General features: G+C 35.2%; 1 protein-coding gene across 1 annotated transcript in view; it reads right to left on the bottom strand.

The window, feature by feature from the left end:
- The window catches only part of Cntn6 (contactin 6), a 312,209-nt gene that overhangs the window by 117,603 nt on the left and 172,512 nt on the right, over nt 1-22,094 (bottom strand). The window contains exon 5 of the mRNA XM_063260270.1: nt 9,265-9,360. Within this exon, the coding sequence (XP_063116340.1) occupies nt 9,265-9,360 (96 nt within the window). The remainder of the gene's footprint in view (nt 1-9,264; nt 9,361-22,094) is intronic.

The following is a 22,094-nucleotide window of genomic DNA, read 5'->3' as shown; positions in this document are numbered from 1 at the left end:
GCAGAACAATCAACTTTTATATATGGCTGTCAACTTTTGGTTGCATCAAACACCAAGATCCTGACATATAAAACAAATTTTTCTGACATGACTATGTAAATGGAGGGGGAAAAATGACAGACAAGGGAGAATGAGCAAGACAGTGGCATGCCAAGCAGCAGAAAAAGGGCCTCTCAGTGAGTTGTTGTCCAGAAGTGGGAGTATAGCAATGTGAGGAAGGCAACAAGCAGGAAAGCAGGTGTCCTGGACCCAGGAAGAATCTGAAGTGCAAACTAAAGCCCATGGAGAGAGTGAAGAAAGAAACTTCAGTGAAAGGGGAGGTAGTCTATGGCACCTTTTCCTTGCAACAAAACTCTGTGTGAGAGGAGCAGTTTAAACCTGCAGATGCACAGTGATGGTGACAATGGAGGCATCTGCAGAGAGATGTAGCAGTGGAGGAGAGCAGTGGATGTGAGGGTCTGCCACTGACTGGGGGTGACTGTGAGGGTCTCAGTCTTCCTGCAGGAGAGAACAATTGGCCTAGAGCCATTTTGAGACAGGCAGTTGGAGATCAGAACTAAGGACTGGGCTGGCTCCATCTAGTGGCTCACCGCAGGGCTCAGAACCATGGAAGGTACTCAGAAGATGGTGAGTCAAGTGCGACTGACTAATCTGCACCACAAAGTGCAGATTTACTGAGATTACCCACTACCTCTACAAAAGGCTGCTGCTGCTTGCTGGGATAGATCAGCATGGATTGGGACTCTGTCTCCACAGGTTGTCTGGTAGTGAAGACAGACAAACCTGGACAAATCTGGAAGTGGACCTATTTCTCTACTCTCACATTTGTTTTTGACTTTTAGTTTTTCTTTTCTATTCCTTTTTCTTTCTCCTTCACTGTTTGGTCTTGTTTTCATATGTGTGAACATGGTTTCTAACGTCTCTGTAGTTGTGGTTCTGTTCTTTTTTAAAAAAATATCTTCCTTTATGTTTGCCCTTCAGTCTTCTACACCAACTTCCCAAAGTTTGCATGAACCCTTTTTTTTCACCACCTTACTTCTAATCTAATCATCTTCTTTCAATTCTCTATTTTCTCCTTAACCAACTTTAAATTTTAACCCCTGAAGGCAAAACTGGCATATCAATTGACATATCATTGTATACTATATATATATAACTTTTCATTTGTTTTAGATTTTGTTATATAATCACAAATCTAGTTTATATGGTTTAAAGTGTCAAATTACTAGTTAGCTGTGCCTGTCATTTTCTGGACTACTTTTCATGATACTGGTACTACTATAGCCAAAACTGACATACTTGTCAACCGTAGAGATGGTGTCCAAAATAAAACCATGCTTAGTGATGTTAGAGCAGATACAGACTAAAAAACAGATGTGTCTAAGAAAGTTACAGAAGCTCAGTATTGGAAAGAAATGGAATCCAAAAAATAGATTCAAGTAGATATCCAGGAGAATAAAAATTCCACTGAAAGTATTTGAAGCAGATTAGGCCAATGTGAAGACAGGATATCAGATACTGAAGACAGGCTTGCAGTTAGTAACCACGAAAAGAAATATATCTCAAAAATAATAAAGGACCATGAAAAGTCAATCTATCAGCTGCTACTGAGAAAAACAAAATAGCTTAAGTTTGATTGGAGTCAATGAAAAAAGCCAGTCGATATCACAAATGACATAAAAATATTCACAGACATCATAGCAGAAAACTTCCTTGGTAGAGAAAAAGAATTTGACATGTAGATAAATGAGGCATATAGTAGTCCAGTTCAACATGACCAGAAAAAAAAAAAATCTGTAGTCGGGTATATCATAGTCAAGATTTCAGTTAAAAAATTGTTAAGGAAAAAACAAGTCACCTATAAAGGAAAGCCCATCAGAATCACAGCTGATTCTCAGCACAGACTTTCAAGCCTAGGAGAGCTTGGACTGAAGTATTATAAGCTCTAAAGGAAAACAACTTTCAGATGAGATTGATGTACCCTGTAAAACTGTCTTTCAAAACTGATGGAGAAATAAGATACTTCTATGACAAGGAACAGCCGAGGAAACTTATAACCACTAAACTAGCACTCCAAAATGTTCTGAAGGACATTCTAGAAAGAGATAATAAGGACTACGGCTCCAGGGAAGGCAAACAATTAAGGGGAGGGGATAAAAAGAGGAAGCCAGCAATAAGAAAATAACATGACAAGGAAAAGTCAATATATATCAATTATAACTATCAATGTTAATGGTCTTAATTCACCAATGGAAAGACCCAGATGGGAAGAATGGATCAACAAACAAGATTAAACAATATGTTACATACAAGAAACACATTTAATTCGATAAGAAATTCACTGATTGAAAGTCAAAGAGTGGAAAACAATATTCCATATGACAGGAACTCAGAAAAAATCAGGGTCAGCAGACAAAGTGAATTTCAATCCAAGACTGATTAAGAGAAACAAACAAGGTCACTACATTTTGATAAAGGGAACGATCCAAGAGGAAGAGATGGAAATCATAAATATATATGCAACAAATACCAGTGTCCCCAACTATATAAAATAAGTACTAATGGATATGAAAAATCAAATAAGCCCTAATACAATTATATTGGAAGATCACAATACCTCATCATCACAAAAAGACAGGTCAAGTAAAAAAAAAATCAATAATGAAATATGAGAACTGAACTACACTTTTGAACAAATGGACTTATGAACAAATGTCTACAGAGTTCAACCATATAACATCAGAATAAACATTCTTCTTAGCTGCATATAGGACATTCTTCAAAATAGACCACATATTGGCTCACAGAAGTAAATGAAAAGGAATTGAAATTGTTCCACACATGGTATTAAACCACCGTGCATTGAAATTGGAAATCCATGGCAAGAGAAATCACATGAATGTCATCAACACATGGAAATTAAATGGAACCCCTTGAACCACCAATGGGTCACAGATGAAACTAGACAACATTTATAGTTGAATGATAATAACAGCACAACATACCATAACTTATGAGGCCCAGTGAAAGTAGTTCTCAGAGGGAACTTTATAGCAGTAAATACCCATATAAAAAAAAAACAGAATAAGCGCATATAAACAACTTAATAGTGAACCTCAAATTTCTAGGAAGAGAGGAGGTGTCTATGTCAAATGCTTGCAAGAGGAAGAAAATTATAAAGATTAGCACAGAAATTAATGCATTGAAGACTAAAAAACACACACACACACACAAAGAAGCAATGAATCGAAGAGTTGGTTCTTTGACAGATTTAAAAAAAAAATTGACAAAGGTTTATCCAGCCTTATCATAAAAGGTAAAAAAAAAAAAAATGACTCAAATACACACTATTTGGTATGGAAAGGTTGAAATCTCAACAGACCCTGCAGAAATTCAAAAGATCATTTATACTTACTTTGAAAACTTTTATTCTAACCAGATGAAAAATACAGAGGAAGTCAACAGATTCTTAGATACATATGAATTACCAAGGCTGAGTCAATAAGATATAATCATCCTAAATTAAACAATATCAATCAAAAAATCAAAGATGCAGTTAAAAATCTGTCAACAAAGAAAAGTCCAGGTCCTGATGGATTCACTGGTGAATTCTACAAGAAATTGAGAGAAGACACAACACCACTACTTCTCAAAATTTTTAATGAAATTGAAAAAGAAACAACACTCCCAAATTTATTCCTAGTAGCAAGCACTACCCTGATATCAAAACCGGAGAAAAACCAAACTAAGAAGGAAAATTACAGGCCTATTTCCCTTTTGAACATAGATGCAAAATTCCTGAAGAAGATACTGGCAAACAGAATACAGCAAATCATAAAAGATTATATAACAAGATTGAATGGGATTCATCCCAAGGATATAGAGATGATTTAACATAAATAAGTCAGTAGATGTAATACAGCACATTAACTGAGCCAAGGTGAAAAATCATATGATTATCTCAATAGATGCATAAAAGCTTTTGACAAAGTCCAGCACCCACTTATGATAAAAACCCTACAGAAAATTGAAATAAATGGTCTTCATCTCAATCTAATAAAAGCTATCTATGACAAATCAACAATCACCATCGTACTAAATGGCCAAAAACTGAAAGCTTTTTCTCTAAAATTAGTAAGAAGACAAGGATGTCCACTGTCTCCACTCTTATCAAATATAGTCCCAGAAATTTTAACCAGAGCAACTAGGCAACAGAAAGAAATAAATGGAAAAAATGTGGGAAAGGAAGAAGTTAAACTACCCTTTTTACAGATGATGTGATACTCTACACAGAAGACCACAAAAACTCCCACTAAATATTAGTATATTTAAAAAGAAAATTTAATAATGCAGCTGTATACAAAGTCAACACTCAAAAATCAATAGTCTTCCTGTACATCAATAACAAGCTCACTGAAATAGAAATCAGGGAAACAACATCTTTCACAATAGCACACTAAGTAATGAAACACCTAGGAATCAATTTGACACAGGATGTAAAGGGCCTCTATAGAAAACTACAGCACTTTGATAAAGGATATTGAAGAAGATATTAGCAATGGAGAGATATCCATTCTTTTGAGTACGAAGAATCCATATATTGAAAATGGCTATACTTCTAAAACTGTAATACAGATTCAATATGATTCCAATCAAAGTTCCAATAACTTACCTCACAGAATTAGAGAAACATTCCTCAAATTCATTTGTAACCAAAAGAGACCTAGAATAGCAATGGCAATCCAGGACAACAAAGGCAAGACAAGGAGTATCACAATCACAATCCCTGACTTGAAATCATACAAAAAGCTACTGTGATAAAAACAACATGGTACTGGAAAATACAAAACAAAACAAAACAAAACAACAACAACAAAAAAAAAAACCAACAAAGATCAATGGATGAAAAGATATGGTATTTTTATACAATGAAGTACTGCTCAGCCATAAACAGGGATAAACTTGAGACTTTTATAAGTAAATTAGTGCAACTTGAGACCATACTCATAAGGAAAATAAAACAGACACACGTGTAAATATCATACTGCCTCAATAGTGTAAGATTTCTCTGAACTCACTGAAGAGAAAAATTTGTGCTAATATTGATTAGACAATTAAATGAAGATGTCTTGTTCTCTGAATAACTGATTTGAAGATAACAATACCTTATCTGCCTTTTGCTTCTTGGTTATGTGATGAGCAGTTGTGCTCTTCAACCTGACCATGGACTTTGCAAGCTGACACTTCCTCTAGAGGCCTACCAACAATGGGTCTTACCGATTAGAAACTGAAACGCCTAAAAGTATGAGCCAAGATGAATCTTCTTCAGTTGATTACCTCTCACATATTAGATGTAGTCCTTGAAGGCCAACTAACACAGAGAACATGTCTGACTAGGAAATAGGATCAGAAGAATAGATCTAGCTCCTTACCCAGAATACAATGACCGGTTCCCATTCTACTTGCAAATTCCACTTTCTAAATTATAAAGGTAGTACATTAGGACTGGTGTTATTTCTGGCTTTGTTTTTTCACTATAGAGATTTTGCCCATAAAACTCTCTATTCCTAGAGGGCTAGAATATCAGAATATTGGGTCACTATTAAAACATGGGTGGAAACATCCATTTGAAATTCTTTACTAAAGTTTGGCTTCCTTTTGTGTATCCAAGAATAGAAATCACAGCTCTATAATAGTACCTATTGATTTTGCTCCATTTCATAGAGTTGAATCTAGTTAAATGGGAAATTCATTTAGGTGTATCCATGTTTTGTTTTTGTACCTGGAACCCTTCTGCAGTTCATAATTTTATAGGATACAGCCAAGCTGATAGTGTTTCTTAGCTTTCTACAAGTATGGGCATGACCCATGCCCTTGAGTAAAACCCTATAAGGTATCTTTAAGAAACATAATGAAATGTGTTTTAGGCTTTCCTTGTTATGAAAGTTTTCACATATATTTTCATGAATATACTATAAAGAAAGCCTAATAAACTCAGAAGGTTCTGATAATATAATGTTTACTAAAATTTCTCCTCGCTTAAGAACTATTGTTGAGGGCCACTGTTGCCAAATGCAGGTATACAGAAAACAATGATAAGATTATATTTTCTGAACTTTTCAAACAGTAAAGTTTCAGCCAATACTCACTTTTATCATTATTGAGTCTGTGATTCTGTTCTTTACGAAATTTAGTGTCAGTATGATTAGAGAAGGTGATTTTACTTTTGGTGCAGATGATCTAATCAGGTGAGCCCTTACAAGAAATGAGGTTCTTCTAGCAAGAGAAATTTGAAGATTGTATTTCTAGTTTTGAGAATAGTAGGGGCCACATAGCAACAATAGCCCTTAGAAGTTGACAGTCAACATCAACAATCAGCCATCATTAAAATGAGAACCTACAGTCAGTCACATTAAAATGGAAATCTAGCCCTGTAAACCAAGAAATTAATTAAGATGATGGCCTAATGGTTTTGGAAGTAGATTCTTCCCTAAACTATTCAGAAATGAATGCTGGTGCCTGATTTTATCATTGTATAAACCTGAACTGAAAAATTCATGTCTATCTTCCCTGGGCTTTTGACACACAGAATTATGTGATAATAAGAATGTTATTTGAGAAAGCTAAGTTTTAGGTTAGTTTATGAAAACTAATAGATTCATATTTATAATTTGATTTACCTAAAGCAAGAGCAAATTACAGGCAAATGCAAAAAATATCTACCCATTTCTCTAAATTGGTCTGCATTAAAAAAAAGATGTGCATTAACCCAAGCTCTTCTTATTTTGAAGTTGTGCACAATTCACCTTCACAAAGGAAGTCAGGTGGGAAAAACGGATGAACGGTGAGCCAATTGAAAGCACTCTCAAGTTGCTAAGCAAATTTAGAGTTCCTAAGCAAGCTGATACACAACATGAAGTTTAAAATTAATTCTGGAATCTTCTATCAAAAAAAATTAAAGTCCAGGAGACCTGGGTTGAAATTTTGTCTTTATTTACTAATAGGTAGTTAAACTTTACTTACTTATCTAGTTTAAATTTATTTATTTTAGGGGCCAGGGATTTAGCTCAGTTGGAGCTAGTGCCTACCTGGCAAGCACAAGGTCATAAGTTTAATCCCCAGTACCAAATAAACTTCTTTATTTTAAAATTACTCCTAATTATTATATAACAGGAATAGAAAAATGGGAAGTCCCTTTTAGAACCTGTCCATGGGAATAATGTAATCAATAACTGATACTCTTAAAACATCCTCCCTCTGTGTATTAATCATTATTTGTGTATAAAATGATGAAAGTGTCTATTAATACTCCTTTCAGTTTTTATCTGGAGGTGAAAAAAAATACAAGAACAATGTTGGTGTATCCCTATTGCCTTCAAAGAGATAAGTTACCCTTGGTATATCTTGAAACTATTCAGGGTGAAAGTTACTAGAATTTGGAAGTCATCAGCATTAACAAACATCCTAAATAGAATCATGTGAAACTGCTGCTTGGGATATAATGAAAATTAGATATTAGATCAATTTGTCATTGTTCTCATGCAAGAGGAATATTCAGTTACAAATTTCTTAATTTAAGATAGTTTTATATATCTTTTACATAACTTTATTACATTGATCCCCAGGTCACAAATATAACAAAGACTTTATGCTGTAAATGATTAATATATTCTTTAATGTTAGAAGGAGACATAAAAATTTCCTCTTGCTTAACTGTTTTTATGTGTATGCAACTTCTTTGTAAATGTCTTACATTTCTGATATTCCTGATTAAAGTAAAAAATGTTGAAAAAACTTCAATATTAAAGTATAAAGTGTTAAACTGACATAAGAATTTGTTTGTTCTCTCGTTCTAAATTATGATACTGAAAAATAATTTTCCAAGAGGTTAAAAGACAAGCACCAGCTAAAATCCTCACCATTTTTGTGTGTACTGCAGCAACACTGATTTATCTCATGATAGCATTGAAAGCACTGAAATACTTGTAACAATTCAAAGGAGCATAATGGCATACTACTTAGTGGAATAATATATTGTTAGTTTTTAATTAATATATGTTTTTATTTTTAGTGTTTGTATGCTATGAGGTATAAAAGCAAAAATAATGATAGAAAAATGTTTTACTTTTTTAAAAGCTCATAAATGAAATTTGTTTTAACATCAGAAAAATTGACTGCATTTTCGGTTTAGAGATCTATCTTATCTATTTTCAAAATTCTCCCATTCCAGAGTAGATTTTAAGGTAACAAAATAATTGTGGCTGAGTGTCCTAGATTTCAATCCTGGTTCCATTGCATACCAGCCATGTGACCTTGAACCAGTTACATAACCCATAACCTCTCTCTACCTCAATGTAGTAAACTTGGAAGGCAATAATTATAATAATGTATCTCTGAATGGTGAAGAGAATTTGAGACTTTAATAAAAGTAAAGTACACAGATTTGTGGTGTATATTTTTGTTACCATTAAACTTTTTATCATATAATAAGTACAACATAATGTACTAAATGAAAGAGTCCACTAATATTTTAACCTTCAGGTCCAAGTGGAGAAGCATTACCAACTTAACCATATTATTTGAGATTTGCAAGAAAAATGTAATCTCCAAAGGATAAAAATGATCAGACAATTTGAGTCTCAGGCAAGACAGATTTATTAGTCAATCTAGACTCTTCCAAATACAGGTTGTCATTTACTGTTTCATCTTAACCATTGCTAAGTTATCCAAAATTCTGACTTGAAGTTATCCAAAATTTGCTTCCAGTTAAAGTGGTACATCACTTTTCAAAGGTTAATTTAATTTTGCACACAGGAGTGGTGGAATTTGCTTTGCATAGAATCCAATAATAAAATAAAGTAACAATTTCAAAGTTTTTAAACAACGTACTGACTACTATACTAATCAGTTTGTACTCCTTTGCTAATTTAACATGCATAATGGCAGTAAATATAAACATCAGTTATTTTCTTTAATCTATAGATAAAGCAACTGAGCCTTGAATGGGATTAGGCAAATTGCCCTTCCTCTTTCCTTGATTGCTGCGATTTCTTGACTGTCAAGCTACATATGATTTCTCCTTTGCCATGCTGCCTTACCTGAGACCTAGTCAACTGTGCAATGAAACCTCTAAAAAAATGTGAACTAAAATATACCTTTCCTCCTTTATTTTGTGGATGTCAGGTAGTTTATCACCGCAATGAGAAAGTACCTAGTACATCTCCTTTAATGTCAAAGGTACCACACAAATTACTCTCCCCATACCTCCAAAATGCGGTGGAGGGCCACAGAGAAGCACCACGCCTTGACCTTCTCGAACAGACACTGTGCTTCTTGTTTTGGTTTCAAAGTCTTCAATATCTTGGGGGAAAAAAAAAGTTTACAATTAGTTGCTCTGCAGAAGAAGTAAGGTAAAATATGTAACATTTTTCTTATTACTGTGGGCAATGGATATTCATATTTGTCTGACCGGAAGATGCTGATGATCAATTTGTTTCTACTGATTATCATTTTCAAAGTTTTGCATTCTCTTCCAACTTTATTTTTAATATAATTAAACTGAATGTATGATAAAAACATTTGCTAATATTACTTACTGTCTGTTTACTTTCATTCTCCCAATTTTTAGTCCAGCAGGAAATCTTTTAATTCTAGCACATAGTTGCTCTTCCTATCCAGGAAAGGTGATTTTGAAAAAGACATGTAGCAAGTTTGCTATAGCCTTCTAACATCTTGAGTTAATGCTTATCATTTGCATGGAGAGGGGTGGAGTCTGTGAGAATTTAAGATTTAGGGATGTGATGGAAAAATCTCCATGTGATCAAATTAGAGAGACAAAAAGTATCTTTTCTATTTCTTCTGGATTGACTCCTTCACAAAATTGCTTCTTGATCTATTTGGAATGCTGTGATTTCCCAGATCACAGGATACTAGAGATACAGAATTAAAGTTTAGTAGCTATCTTGATAAGTCATCCGTCTAAAGTATAAATTTACATTCTTAGAAGTGTCACTCATCTTCTAGGAATAGGTAAATTATTTAATGTCTGTGAACCTTAATTTCCTCACCTGCAAAATCCTTTTATTTATTAGTAATGCATTCAAGTTGCTGAAACACTGAAATGCTATTAATATGGAAGATCTACTTGTAAGGCAATCATGCTCCTTTCTCTTACAGGGTTTACCATCTAGTAGACCAAAAGATTCATTAAAAAGATAAACACATTGTTAATGTATTGTGAAAACTGTTCTGAATATTATTGTCTATGGAGATCTGTCTCCACCTCTTCCATAACCATAGACGTGTAAGTCAAGCGTATGTTCCCACCTAGACATCGCATTTCCCAGATTGCTGTGAAGGTAAACATGGCAGGCAGAAACAATGCACTTTTTCTCTTCTTTTTTTGAGAAGGCATTTCCACACATTTTAATGTTGCTTATCCACCCATCTCTACTGCCCTCTGGATTACCAAAGATAAGAGTTGCTGACACCACTTCTTGAACATTAAAAAGCCATCCCGTGTCCTTAAGTGACTGTATGAAGCAGAGCCACTGTTGATGCAATATTTGTTTGAAGCATTTATTTGAGTATTTCTTTGTTATATCAGTTGAACCTTTATCCTAGATCTACTGTAAAGAGTGTACAGATCTCATGGATGAGAAAGACAGCCATGCAGTTTGGACAGAGTTCAGGGAAAACATTCCCTCCAGGATAGAAAACAGGACTAAAACTTTGGATGTGAAACATGCGGGGAAGTTTCACAATGTTGAGAATAAGCCAGTGTAATGGTGCACAGTGGGCAAGAGTTCAACGAGATCGAAGTGGTAGAAAGATATTTTCAGGTTTTTTTTTTTTTTTTTTTTCTTTAATGCTGGAAGTCAAACCAATGGGCTTTGCATTGGGTTACATTCCCAGACCTTTATTTTTTAATAAAATATTGTGATCTTGTTTTTATAATTTGTGACAGGCTGTCACTACATTCCTACATTACCTAGACTAGACTTGAACTTGATATCTTTTTACCTGAGTTTTCCAAACTGATGGGATTACAGTCCTGTGCCACCATTCCTAGCTCATTTTGGACTGTTATAACATGTTGATTCTATTAGAAATAAAACACTCTACAAAGTATTGCAGAAATATAATAGTTTGAAAAAAACAGTAATCTAATAATATATCAATATAAATAGTTGAATGATATTTAACACATACAGATCACAGTATCTTCAATGAAATAAGGTTTTAATTTAAAAAAGACTGATTTGGAAGGTTCTTAATGTCATACTGAGTTTTCTTTCTTTTCTGTTTTTGATGTAGACTCTTGCTATGTAGTTCAGGCTGGCCTCGAGTTTATTATGTAAACAACGCTGGTCTCAAACTTGAAGCAATCTTCTTGCCTCAGTCTCTATAAAACAGAGATTACAGGTATATGTCGCTATCCTAGGGGTATTATACTGCCTAGAAGAAAATGCTGAATATTTGTGGGACATTATACTACTACTAAAGAAAATCTCACTAAATTGGCAGGGAAAAATTACAGAATGAGTTTTTGAAAACAATTACATTGTTCATCTCAAAGCAATGGAAGGGAGATGTGAGGTGGAGATTATAGCATCTGTTTTTACACTGCAGTTTCAAAAAATTTATAAAGCATATATATTACATGTATGTATTTAGATTAATTTTTAGCAGGCTTCTTGCAGTACATTATTGGTAGTAATTGGAGAAATGCAAGAATTCTGTTTTGATATTTTAAATTTGTAGTACCTATGAGCTGGCTAATTGGTAATGTCATAAAGATATGAAATGTCTGCTCCTGAAGTACAGAGGAGAGAAAAGATCAAGACTTATACAAATGGGACTTGTCAGTATATAAAATGAATTTAAAATCATAGGAATGGCTATGATCCCTATGGGAAGACACTCAGATTTTTACCTTGAACAACACATTGTCTCAGATTAAATGCTGAAAGTCTTGACTATTTGAAAGAAAAAAGCCTACTGATATATGCGAGTGGAGCTCAGAGAGAAAATAAACACAGGGGAAACGGGAATAAGAAGTAGACAGAAAATAATTATTGGTCGTATGTGATCTTGACAAAATAATTTCAGTAGTGTTCTGGGAAGAACATATTGAGGAATTGAAGAATGGATAGTAGATAAAGACAAGAAGATCACAAGCATGCTAACTCTTCACAGCTAGCTATGAATGGGAAGTGAAATTTGAAAAGAACATAAAAGGATTTGGAGCATGAGAATGCTATAAAGTTATAAGTGATCAAATAAAAAAAAGACATTGATGATTCAGCACATAAAATCCTTACAAAGTTGTCAAACCCCAGTAATGGATCATATAACAAATATACATGCCAACAGAATATGGACTTTACAGTTAATGCTGATTAAATGAAAATGTTTGGAGCAGTGGTTTCAAAGTTTTCAATGAAACAGAAACAAAACTATTGGGTTAGTCATTTGAGGAGGTAGAGGACAAAAGTAACATTCCCATTTAGCAAGGATCTTATGGGGTTAAGTGAAATAATTAATGTTATAAACTAGAGGACAGCCTAGAATGTAGCACTCTCAGCAGCAATAACTATGTATGACACTCTTGGGGGAGAAGGCTGACTATTATGCATCCTCTGACTAATACAAAGCCCAAATACGTGAATCTAAAAGTACAAGTTAAATAGCCCATTCTAGTGCTAGAATTTTTTTTTTTTTTTTTTTTTGTGGGTGGACGATTCTTTTGAAGTATCCAGTTTGTTTCCTAACTATATTATTTCCCAAATAAGGGTTCTTTTAGACAAACTGCTTTTCTATCTGCATAAAGCAAAAGAATGTAACAAAAGAGATACAGCAGCATACTTACATTTAGCAAACCATAATTTCTTTAGTTTTAGTAATAAAAATATTTCACCAGGATGGACTCAACTTATCCCTAACTATACCTTCAAATATGCTTGCTTTCTTCTTTGGTTCCAGGAGCACTGAATCAGCCCATTTTGTTTATTGTTAGTGCCTCTAATATAAATTATTGGGGCTGAGCACACGGCTCACTGGTAAACACTTGCATAGCGTACATGAGGCCCTGAATTTAATCCTTAGAGTTACAAAAGTAATGTGAAATAAATTAACTATTGCTTTGATTGTGTTTTATAACAGGTTATATCCGTTTAAATATGATTTCTTAAGAAAAATCACCCTAACAAATTTTAAGAGCAGTTTTCCTTGACTATTAGTTTCGAAAGCACCCATTAAATTGTCGTTACTTTTTAATGGCCATTAAAAACAACACTGTCACAAAGGAGTAATGAGAAATTGAATGATTTTATGAAATTAACAAGCTTTGGATTGAATTCTCTCAATGTCACACTGTCAGTGCTCCACGGTCCAGCAGCATCAATCATGTTTTCATGTTTTCAGTGTTAATCAGAAGTCATCATAGCACTGTGTTGATAAGGCCACTGATAGTTGAATATATTCTGTGTTCGCTTCTGCTTAAATAGCATCAATTTGCGACATAATTTTGATGTGCTTTTTATGATTACAATAGAGTTTCTATTAGCTGACATGAAAGCAAATCAACTCCTTTCTAAAGTCACACAAATCCTGTTAGCTATCAAAATACAGTCATTTCAAATGTTACTAGTTCACGGGAATTAATAATGCAGATTCTAAAAATGTTTAGTAACACATAGACCACAGACAAGATATAATTTTGTCTATTCAAGCCAAGAGCTCTCTTGTGTGAATAAGCTTTCAATAAGAGCTATTCTATGTGTCCAATCTATATTTAAAATACCTTTCTACTAACTAGAATCAAGATTTGATTCAGATAGACTTTTAAGGAAAGTTCTGAGGAAGTAAGTAGCCATATGAACATCCAACAAATGCTTTGTTTACTCTGTATGAGATTTATTCTTCTATAAGGAGAGGTCAGAGAGAACCATCAGTTTCTATTTTTGCCCTATTCATTTTTGCTTAGGAGAAAATAGCTTAGTGTGAGATCGTTCCCTCAGATGGTCTCAAATTCTATAATATTTGGAGATATTCCCATAAACCACAAAGGTGACCTGCCCAGGCTGTCCTTGTGCTCAAGGTATAATTCCTGCAGTGCTGGTTGCTGTTAAAGACGGCGATTGTTGAGGTTGCTCTCATTAAGCCATTCTGATGACCACAGCTTATCGGGTCCTGTGGTTTTATTGCTGGATTTGGAGGAAGCATTTGGCAGGAGCATCAGCAAAAATGCAGTCACAAACAAGGCTCTGTTCCAAAGGCCAGCAGGAAGTGCTTGAGAATGGTCCGTAAAATGAGCTTTAAAGAATTACTGGGCCATATGTTCCCTCCTGGAGCAACAAAGGTACAGGGGAGGGACAAGGGCCACAAAATGTACTTACAATTTAAGTCCAGGCAATGCTAAGTAATGTGATACCTACTTGTAAAGAGAATACATTTTTTTTTTTTTTGCAGCTGTCACATATAAGAATGAATGTCAGCTTAATTAAAACAAGAACTGTGCATTTGTTGCCAACACCTAAAGATCACATGAAGAAGCTATATTTGGTAGTGCCAACCCTGGACACAGATAAGGGGCAATGGTGTGCCAACTTTTCTAAGCCTGAAAGAAGGCTATGGGCACCCAGTAGCCACCAGCTAGTATCAATAGGACAGTATCTGACAATCAGGGAATAAGGAAAATATTAATTCACCAGGACAATGTGTATGCTGGAAGGACAATGTGTATGCATGGGGCAGGTGAGCTATTAAAACACTGAGTAATGACATTAATTGCATCTTTCATTATTATTCTAGATGAAATATTTTGTTTTAAGCCTATTTTTAATCTTTTTCCCCCCATATATCAAGAATAGCTATGGAATGCCAGACACTTTGTAAGGACTTAGCTTATTACCACAGGTGTAGTACATAATGTCTACATTTCTCATGGGAAGTTGGGATGTACATATAACACATTTTAATTCCTGTTTTCAATATCTTCCCCTTTCTTCCATTACCCTTTCCAGCTATTCCTTGTTCCACTTCTTTTTTCTTTCTTATTCCAAATCCACAAAAGGAACATAAAGATTATGTACTGCAAACATGTACAAAAAAAAAAACTGATAAGGACTTTCAATGAACCATTACAAAACCCTGTTATGCAGATACCAGTGTCATGCATACTAAGCACAAGAGGACACTGAAGCTCCTGAGGAACTCTTCACAGGCTAAAAGCCATAGAATCTCCAGGGATCACACTCTTTAATACCAGGCTGTGCTGTTTTCTAGGTGTAAAGTGAGGTCTCCCTGTCCCAAGATATTAAAGTGATACAAACTGCCAGTGCATGTTCAAAGAAAGGGAGAAATGATATCCCAATGTCTTTCCAAAGAGTTCTACAAATTTTTTGGTAACAGTAAAGGGTCCTGGTCTAGGTATTAGAAATAGTTGTTTTTTATGTTTCACTCCTTTGGATCCTCATTTGTGCCTCTCTGCGTTTATTTTTTGACACATCTCCAGCATCATGTCAATGAAAATGTGGAACTCAGCTCCTTACTTCAGCCTACAGAAATAAATGTACACCACCCTATACTGATAAGAAGCATCTCCATACTATTCCTTGTGTCTGTACCACTTTCACTAATTTAGTAAGAAGCAATGCAAACCTCAAAAGCAAATACTAAATACACAGTACCATATGAAAGCCCTTAGCCACTCCTCCTTATTGCTCATTGGTATTCTCTCTCCTCCAAAGCCTCTCACTATCATCTTCTTTGTCAGTTGCAAGAAACAATGCTCCCAGTTTCCTCTGCAAAAGTAGTTCAGCTATTTTGACTCTTATTACTACTCAGAAATTAACTAACTCACAGAGGATCGTAAGTAAAGCAAATAAATTTTCATCCAAACATTAATGCTCTGAAGTATCTATGAAGCCACAAGACTATACTGCCCTCCCTCATGCTTCTACCAGAGACAGCACAGTCTGTTCCCACACTAGAGACATCGCCTAGTTTCTTTCTTTATGCTTGAGAAGCAATTTCAGTTATTTATCTCTTGGATGCCATTAGATCTGATGCTAAACTTTTAAGATTTATTTTCCCTTGCTTCTTGCTTTCCAGCAATCAAATACTATTTTCCTCCTTTGAGAACCCTTCTGAAGAAGCTTCAGTGCTGAAGCTTGCACTGGAGTAAACAGGATTCCGGAGTACTTGTTCACCTTCACAATGCAAGTCCCAGGTTGAAGGTCCGGCTTTGTTTTGGCCTAAGGCAAAAACATTTTGCTGGGCAAGGGAATGCAGATACCTTGCCCAGCAAAACGAACTGGTAAAAGATAGGAAGAAAAATTCCCCAGTTCTTAGACTCACAGATACCCCAGATATAATATGTGCAACTTTCATATTTAAAGGAATCTTCATTAATCTCAAAACAGCAGAGCAGGCTTACTCTGAAAGCATCCCTCTCTATATTTCTGTATTTAGACAGGAACACTAAAAAGCACCAAATTTGTTCCCTGTTACTATTTTTGTGTGGTTTTGATCAAGGAGAAGGTCTCAAATCTATTAATTTTCACAAGCTTTTATTAAGTGGCATATAAAAATATCTCTTTAGGATAGTTTAATTTTCTGCTATTGTTTTCGGAATGCTATGTACTCAGTGTTCACAATATTATTGTGTTTTCTAGCGTAACTCAGTAACATAACATGACATAACCTAATAAAGCACAATGTGACTGTCAAACCCTATAAAAGAAACAATTTTAAATCTTGATATTAGACATAAATTTAGAATGCTAATAGCCGCATAGAAAGTAAGACACTATTTTAAGAGTCTGATGTCAAATCCACTTATAATCTCAGGTAGAACTCTTCCTTTTTAAATGAAAACCATTTTTATAAAAATTCATAAACAGAGTAAGTGAATTTTATCTTGGTTTCTTGGGAATGCTCCATTCACTGAGAATAATTTTCTTATGGTGTTAAAAATAGGAAAATAAAAGCAAGGATTGGTATTTCCTTTCCTATCAGTTCAATATCTACATATTCATAGATATAAACATCTAATAAATAGAACAAGTAACTGAATATGAAAGATCTAATTGCTCATTACATACGTAGGATTGGATGATTTTCAATGATGGACTCCTTTTTCAGACAAAATGACATCTATGACCAAGACAGAAAGAAAGAAAGAAAGAAAGAAAGAAAGAAAGAAAGAAAGAAAGAAAGAAAGAAAGAAAGAAAGAAAAAGAAAAACAAGTACTTAAGCACAAGAGCCAGGCTGTGTCCAAACTTGCTCACTGATTCTGGATACTCCCTCTAGTTAAAGGTGGAGGAGAGAAACAGAGAAGAATGATGGAATAATGTAATTTAGATCACACATTAGGATAGCTTGAGACGCCTGATTACTTAAGCAAAACATTAGAGTTCTTTGGTGTTCCAGAAATGAAAACAAACAATATAGTCACACAAAGTAGATTAAACAAACAATTAATGACTTCCAAAAAGGGTTTAGAGATGGTACAAAGTGTTCAAAGCATAGGTTTAGGTCAAAGAATGTGTATTCAAATGTGAAATTTGGCATGCAGTGAATGCTGCTGCTGGCAGATTAGTCTCTTTCTATTTCAGTTTTCTCTACTATTAAAGTGAAGCAAAGCAACTCACAATAGATCCTGCTTCAAAGAAATTATACTATGCTGTCTGTAAAGTGCATGGAAGTACTAAGTACAAAATAAAAATGCGAGCGGCTTTGTGTATTGTTGATGATAAAACTACATACTGCCAAAATTTTAGTATGTTTAAAATTATTAAAGAATTCTTTTATCAGCTTTTACCTCTTTCTGGAGATGTGACTATGCATGTTCTTTTAAAATCTGAGTTTGGCTTCTTTTTCTGCTTATCCAGTAGCTAGCCTATGTGCTTGGGAATAAACGAGAAGAGCCTAAAGTCAAAAGGATTTGAGTTGTACTCAAAGTACTGCCACATCATGTTGTGTTTTATTTCAGAGACTGTTTCACCAACTTGACACAAGTGGTTAGATGGAGGCTCACTGAATCTCATGGCCCAGAAAGCTATCCAGTCCAGCTGGAGGCAGAAGTGATCTCTGGGCTTGGAGTCTGAACAGCCAGAAAATTCTAGGCTGCACTATTTCTTCATGGTCCTGGATTGTGCCTTTTGGCAAATGTTCATTTTCTCATTTTATGTTCTTCAAGGACAGTGCCACTAATTCTTACGTCAATAATCTCTGGAGAGATTTCTCAGGGCTATTTGTGCATCGTCTGATGAATGACTGATATAAATATCACTCAAGGGCACAAAGTGGAGTAACAAAACAGACCAAAACCTCAGTGAGGATGCCCTGCAGCACGTGGGTGGGAAGAGAGACTCAGCTGAGTGTGTTAGCACTCAGTATTTTGTTTTGAAATGAGTATTTGAGCATTGAGTTAAGAAAGCCCTGATGGCAGAGGGAAAATGTATATCTCATTACCATTGTGGACTCCAAAAAGGCTAATTAAAAGAATAGAGGGTGCTTATTAGATTTGTTTTTTAGTACGTGAAGTCAACAGTTTAAACAATAGAAGGGTGTTGTGAAAGGTTTTCCAGCATAAGAGGATAAGTGAAAGGGGTCTCTCATTTACTCAGTTGCTTCTCAGTTCTCAGAATTTTATAAACATGAGATATGGGTACCTTGTGACTCCTATTGTATAAATAAATACACTAATATTCAGCAAGGTTAAGCAATTTGTCCAAGACCACAGAGTTAAAAGGGGGCTAGATATAGTATTATACTGAGCTTTGACTCCAGGAACGTGTTCAATGGTTCAGGACCCCCATTCCGTGGGCAGATGGGCAGCAGGACTGCAGGGGTATGGGAGGAATAGTGAGGGGGAGCGGAATGAGGGCTGTGAAGTGCGCTCTCTCTCTCTCTCTGTCTCTCTCTCTCTCCAGCCATCCCTTCCTCCCTTCCTCCCTCTCCACTGCCCTCTTATCCTTCTTCATTCTTCCTCTCTCCCTCATCCTTTCCAATTATGGGATTGAACCTAAGATCTTCTGACTAACACAGAGTAAACATTTATTTTACCAGTAATCTATATTCCTAGCCCCCAAATTTCTATTTCTCCAAAAATAAGTGAACATGATTTGTACCCTCATTCTTAAGACTTCACACATGGTGACCAAAAAGGACAGACTGCTCTGTGGCCTCCTAAAGAATGAGGGAATATATCAGGGGCTCATTTGCGATTGTTTCCATTGTGAGGTCATCAGAAAATGGCTGGCCGTAATGATTTTGGTAGAAAACTAGGTGTCCCTGAGTTCAGACATTAGAATGTGGCAAACTGACTGGAGGAATGGATATGACCTGTCAATTACAGAGTTCAGGAGCATTTCCCAAATCCCTGCACTTGTAACTGATCAGAAACTGTAGTCTTCTACTAATCTTGCAAGAATTCAAAAGCGGATTTTAGGTATGGCAGCCTATCCATCACTTTATCTGAGTGTGAGGATACAAAATATGGCTGTCACTGAACTCTTGATCACTGTTCTCTTACTCAGCGGTCTAATCTAACTCAGTAGAATGTGCCTCTTTTCGTACTTAAAGTTGCCACCTCCTCACTCTGAAGAATACGTTCCTTTGCCTAACTTTAATATACAAAATACATTACTCCTTTTTATGTTTGTCTTAGCTAATTGTTCAGAATAGAAAATACCTAGGAAGCATCTTTAGGAGTCCCCAACATCCCAAAACTTAATAAAAATATTTTGGCAAAGCCAGTCAGGAGTAGCTAAGTCCTTTTAGGCAGAATTTTATTTCTCTGTCTCCAAAGGACTGGTTTCATTCCTTTTTTTTTTTTTTTTTTTTTTTTTTTGGTGGTTTTGTTGTTACTGTTGTTGCTTGTTGGTTTGTGTTACCTGCCTTTCCCTCTTCCTTATAGGAAAGCTCCAATCCATTTTTTGTCCCTTCTTCCCAAAATGGGTTATATATCTGTCAGAGGACTCAAATCCTTTTTGGTTAACAGACAGAGGCAGGGAGTGAGAGGATGGTGAAAATAAGTGGAGCTTGGGATTCAGGAAGCTTTCCTGCAGCTCTGGGAACAGTTTCATGGTCTGTCCAATCATATGGAACAGGGCAGGGGAATTACCCAGTCTGTCTGATTTTCTCAACTAGTCAGAGGCCCACAAGCCCATCTCAAGTTCTTTTCTTTCTACTCTTTCCTGTTTTCAGTCACTCATTACTCTAAGAGTCAATTAGAACTGCCAGGGAGCCCATTATTGACCTTGTCACAGAACAGACAGTTCAGGTTCTGTATGTGAGACCTAGAGATGACTATGCCTTTTTGGTCTCATGTTTCTTTTGCTAAGATTTCTGTCTTCCAGAAAAATTGGTAACTTGTGTCCTGTTCAATCAGCTGCCACCCTTTTTGTGGTCAAATTCTCATGTGTGCTTTTCCTTTTAGGTGGACTTTTATCACTGTGTATCATTACTGAGTTACTCTCTGAGGGTTGTGTTTCATCCTAGTACACCTTCCTGCCACAACTGGTGGTTATTTTTGTTCAGGAGGGTTAGTCACATAGGTCCGCCGAATTTGCTAGCCATTTTGGTTTATCGTTATGAGTGAATCACATGGAGTCTCCCAGGTTTGACAAGCATTTTGGTTCATCTTGTGAGTCAGCCACAACCACGTTGATTTTGTCTTGTTTGTTGGCAATTCTGGTTGATCACACTGGTTGGTCACATGGTTCTGCCATGTTTGTTTGCCACTTACTCTTTCTTTCTTTCTTTCTTTCTTTCTTTCTTTCTTTCTTTCTTTCTTTCTTTCTTTCTTTCTTTCTTTCTTCGGAAATCCTGATCACTAAGCAATCTCACCCTTTTAGCTAAATTTTAGGAAATATATGGAACTCCTATCTTTTCTTCTGAAGCAGGTTGAAACTTCTTGTTTCTTTTAGCATAAATTCAGGTAATTTAGAAGGGACATAACTCTTATGACAGAGTGAGTTATGGAAAAGGACATGCACAGAAGATACAGTTGACATGAATAAGCATCCTGTCAATCATGCTGTCAGTTACACTATGGAAGACCCAGTAGGAGGCATCCTAGGCCCAGCAAAATATTTTAAATTCCTAAACCCAGCATCTTAGCACTCTTACCATTTTCTTTTCTTTTTCTTTTATTTAAAAGGAAAAAGGGAAAAAACAAAACAAAACAGTGTAAGGGTACAAGTAATATAGAACTACAAAAAAAAAAAAAAAAAACAAAACAAAAAAAAACAAAAAAAAACCAGTAAGAAATAAATTACCAGTTAATAGATTACACATTATCATCTTAGAGATAGTTGCTCAAGTCACAGGATCAAAGCATACAAAATAGACATTCAAACAGTGAGACTGCAAACTGTTGTGTTCAATGATCCAACCAAAAACATTAATATAGTCATCTACTTAACACCCCTAAACACACTTGCAGTTGTATCCTTTAGAACATTTTTTCCCCTCTCTTATTTACAACAAAATTTACACATTTTGGGCTTTAGTACTCCATAGTTCTTATTACTTTTTTGGGGGAAGAGAATAAAGTCAAATACGGCAAAACAAAGCTGTCAGTCAAAAACCAAGGAGAGACATAACACATGATGTAAAGACAGAGTATAAGGTTATCAACAATGGTTACCATAATGCCTCTTGCTTCCTTAAAAAGAATTGTCTATCTCATTAGGTATTATAAAGTTGAACAAAACAGTAGAGAACAAGACCAATAAAACCTAAACCTTGTAAACATTACAGGACTTCAAAAGAAGATAATAGTCAAACCAGAATGGTCATCTTAGTGAATCTTATTGCCTTCAAAGTAGTTGCCCATAACCTCAAACTTGATACAATCATACAGAACGGAACAGAGTCTAATCAGTCAAAACAAGATAGTGGGAGTAATACAGGACTTCAAATCAAGGTAATAGGAAATCAAAAATGTTACTATAATATATCCTGCTAATTTTTCAAATTTTCTCCCCTTAGTTAAAAAAATCATAAAAATAACTAAATAATTTTCTAGTGAATAAGGGAGAGATTGAGATAAAAGAGGACATAACCATATAACAATGCA

This window comes from Cavia porcellus, unplaced genomic scaffold (genome assembly GCF_034190915.1).
Source record: "Cavia porcellus strain 051 isolate PalLab524CR breed Dunkin Hartley unplaced genomic scaffold, mCavPor4.1 scaffold_13, whole genome shotgun sequence".
Taxonomy (NCBI): Eukaryota; Metazoa; Chordata; class Mammalia; order Rodentia; family Caviidae; genus Cavia; species Cavia porcellus.
This window is presented reverse-complemented; position numbering and strand designations above follow the sequence as displayed.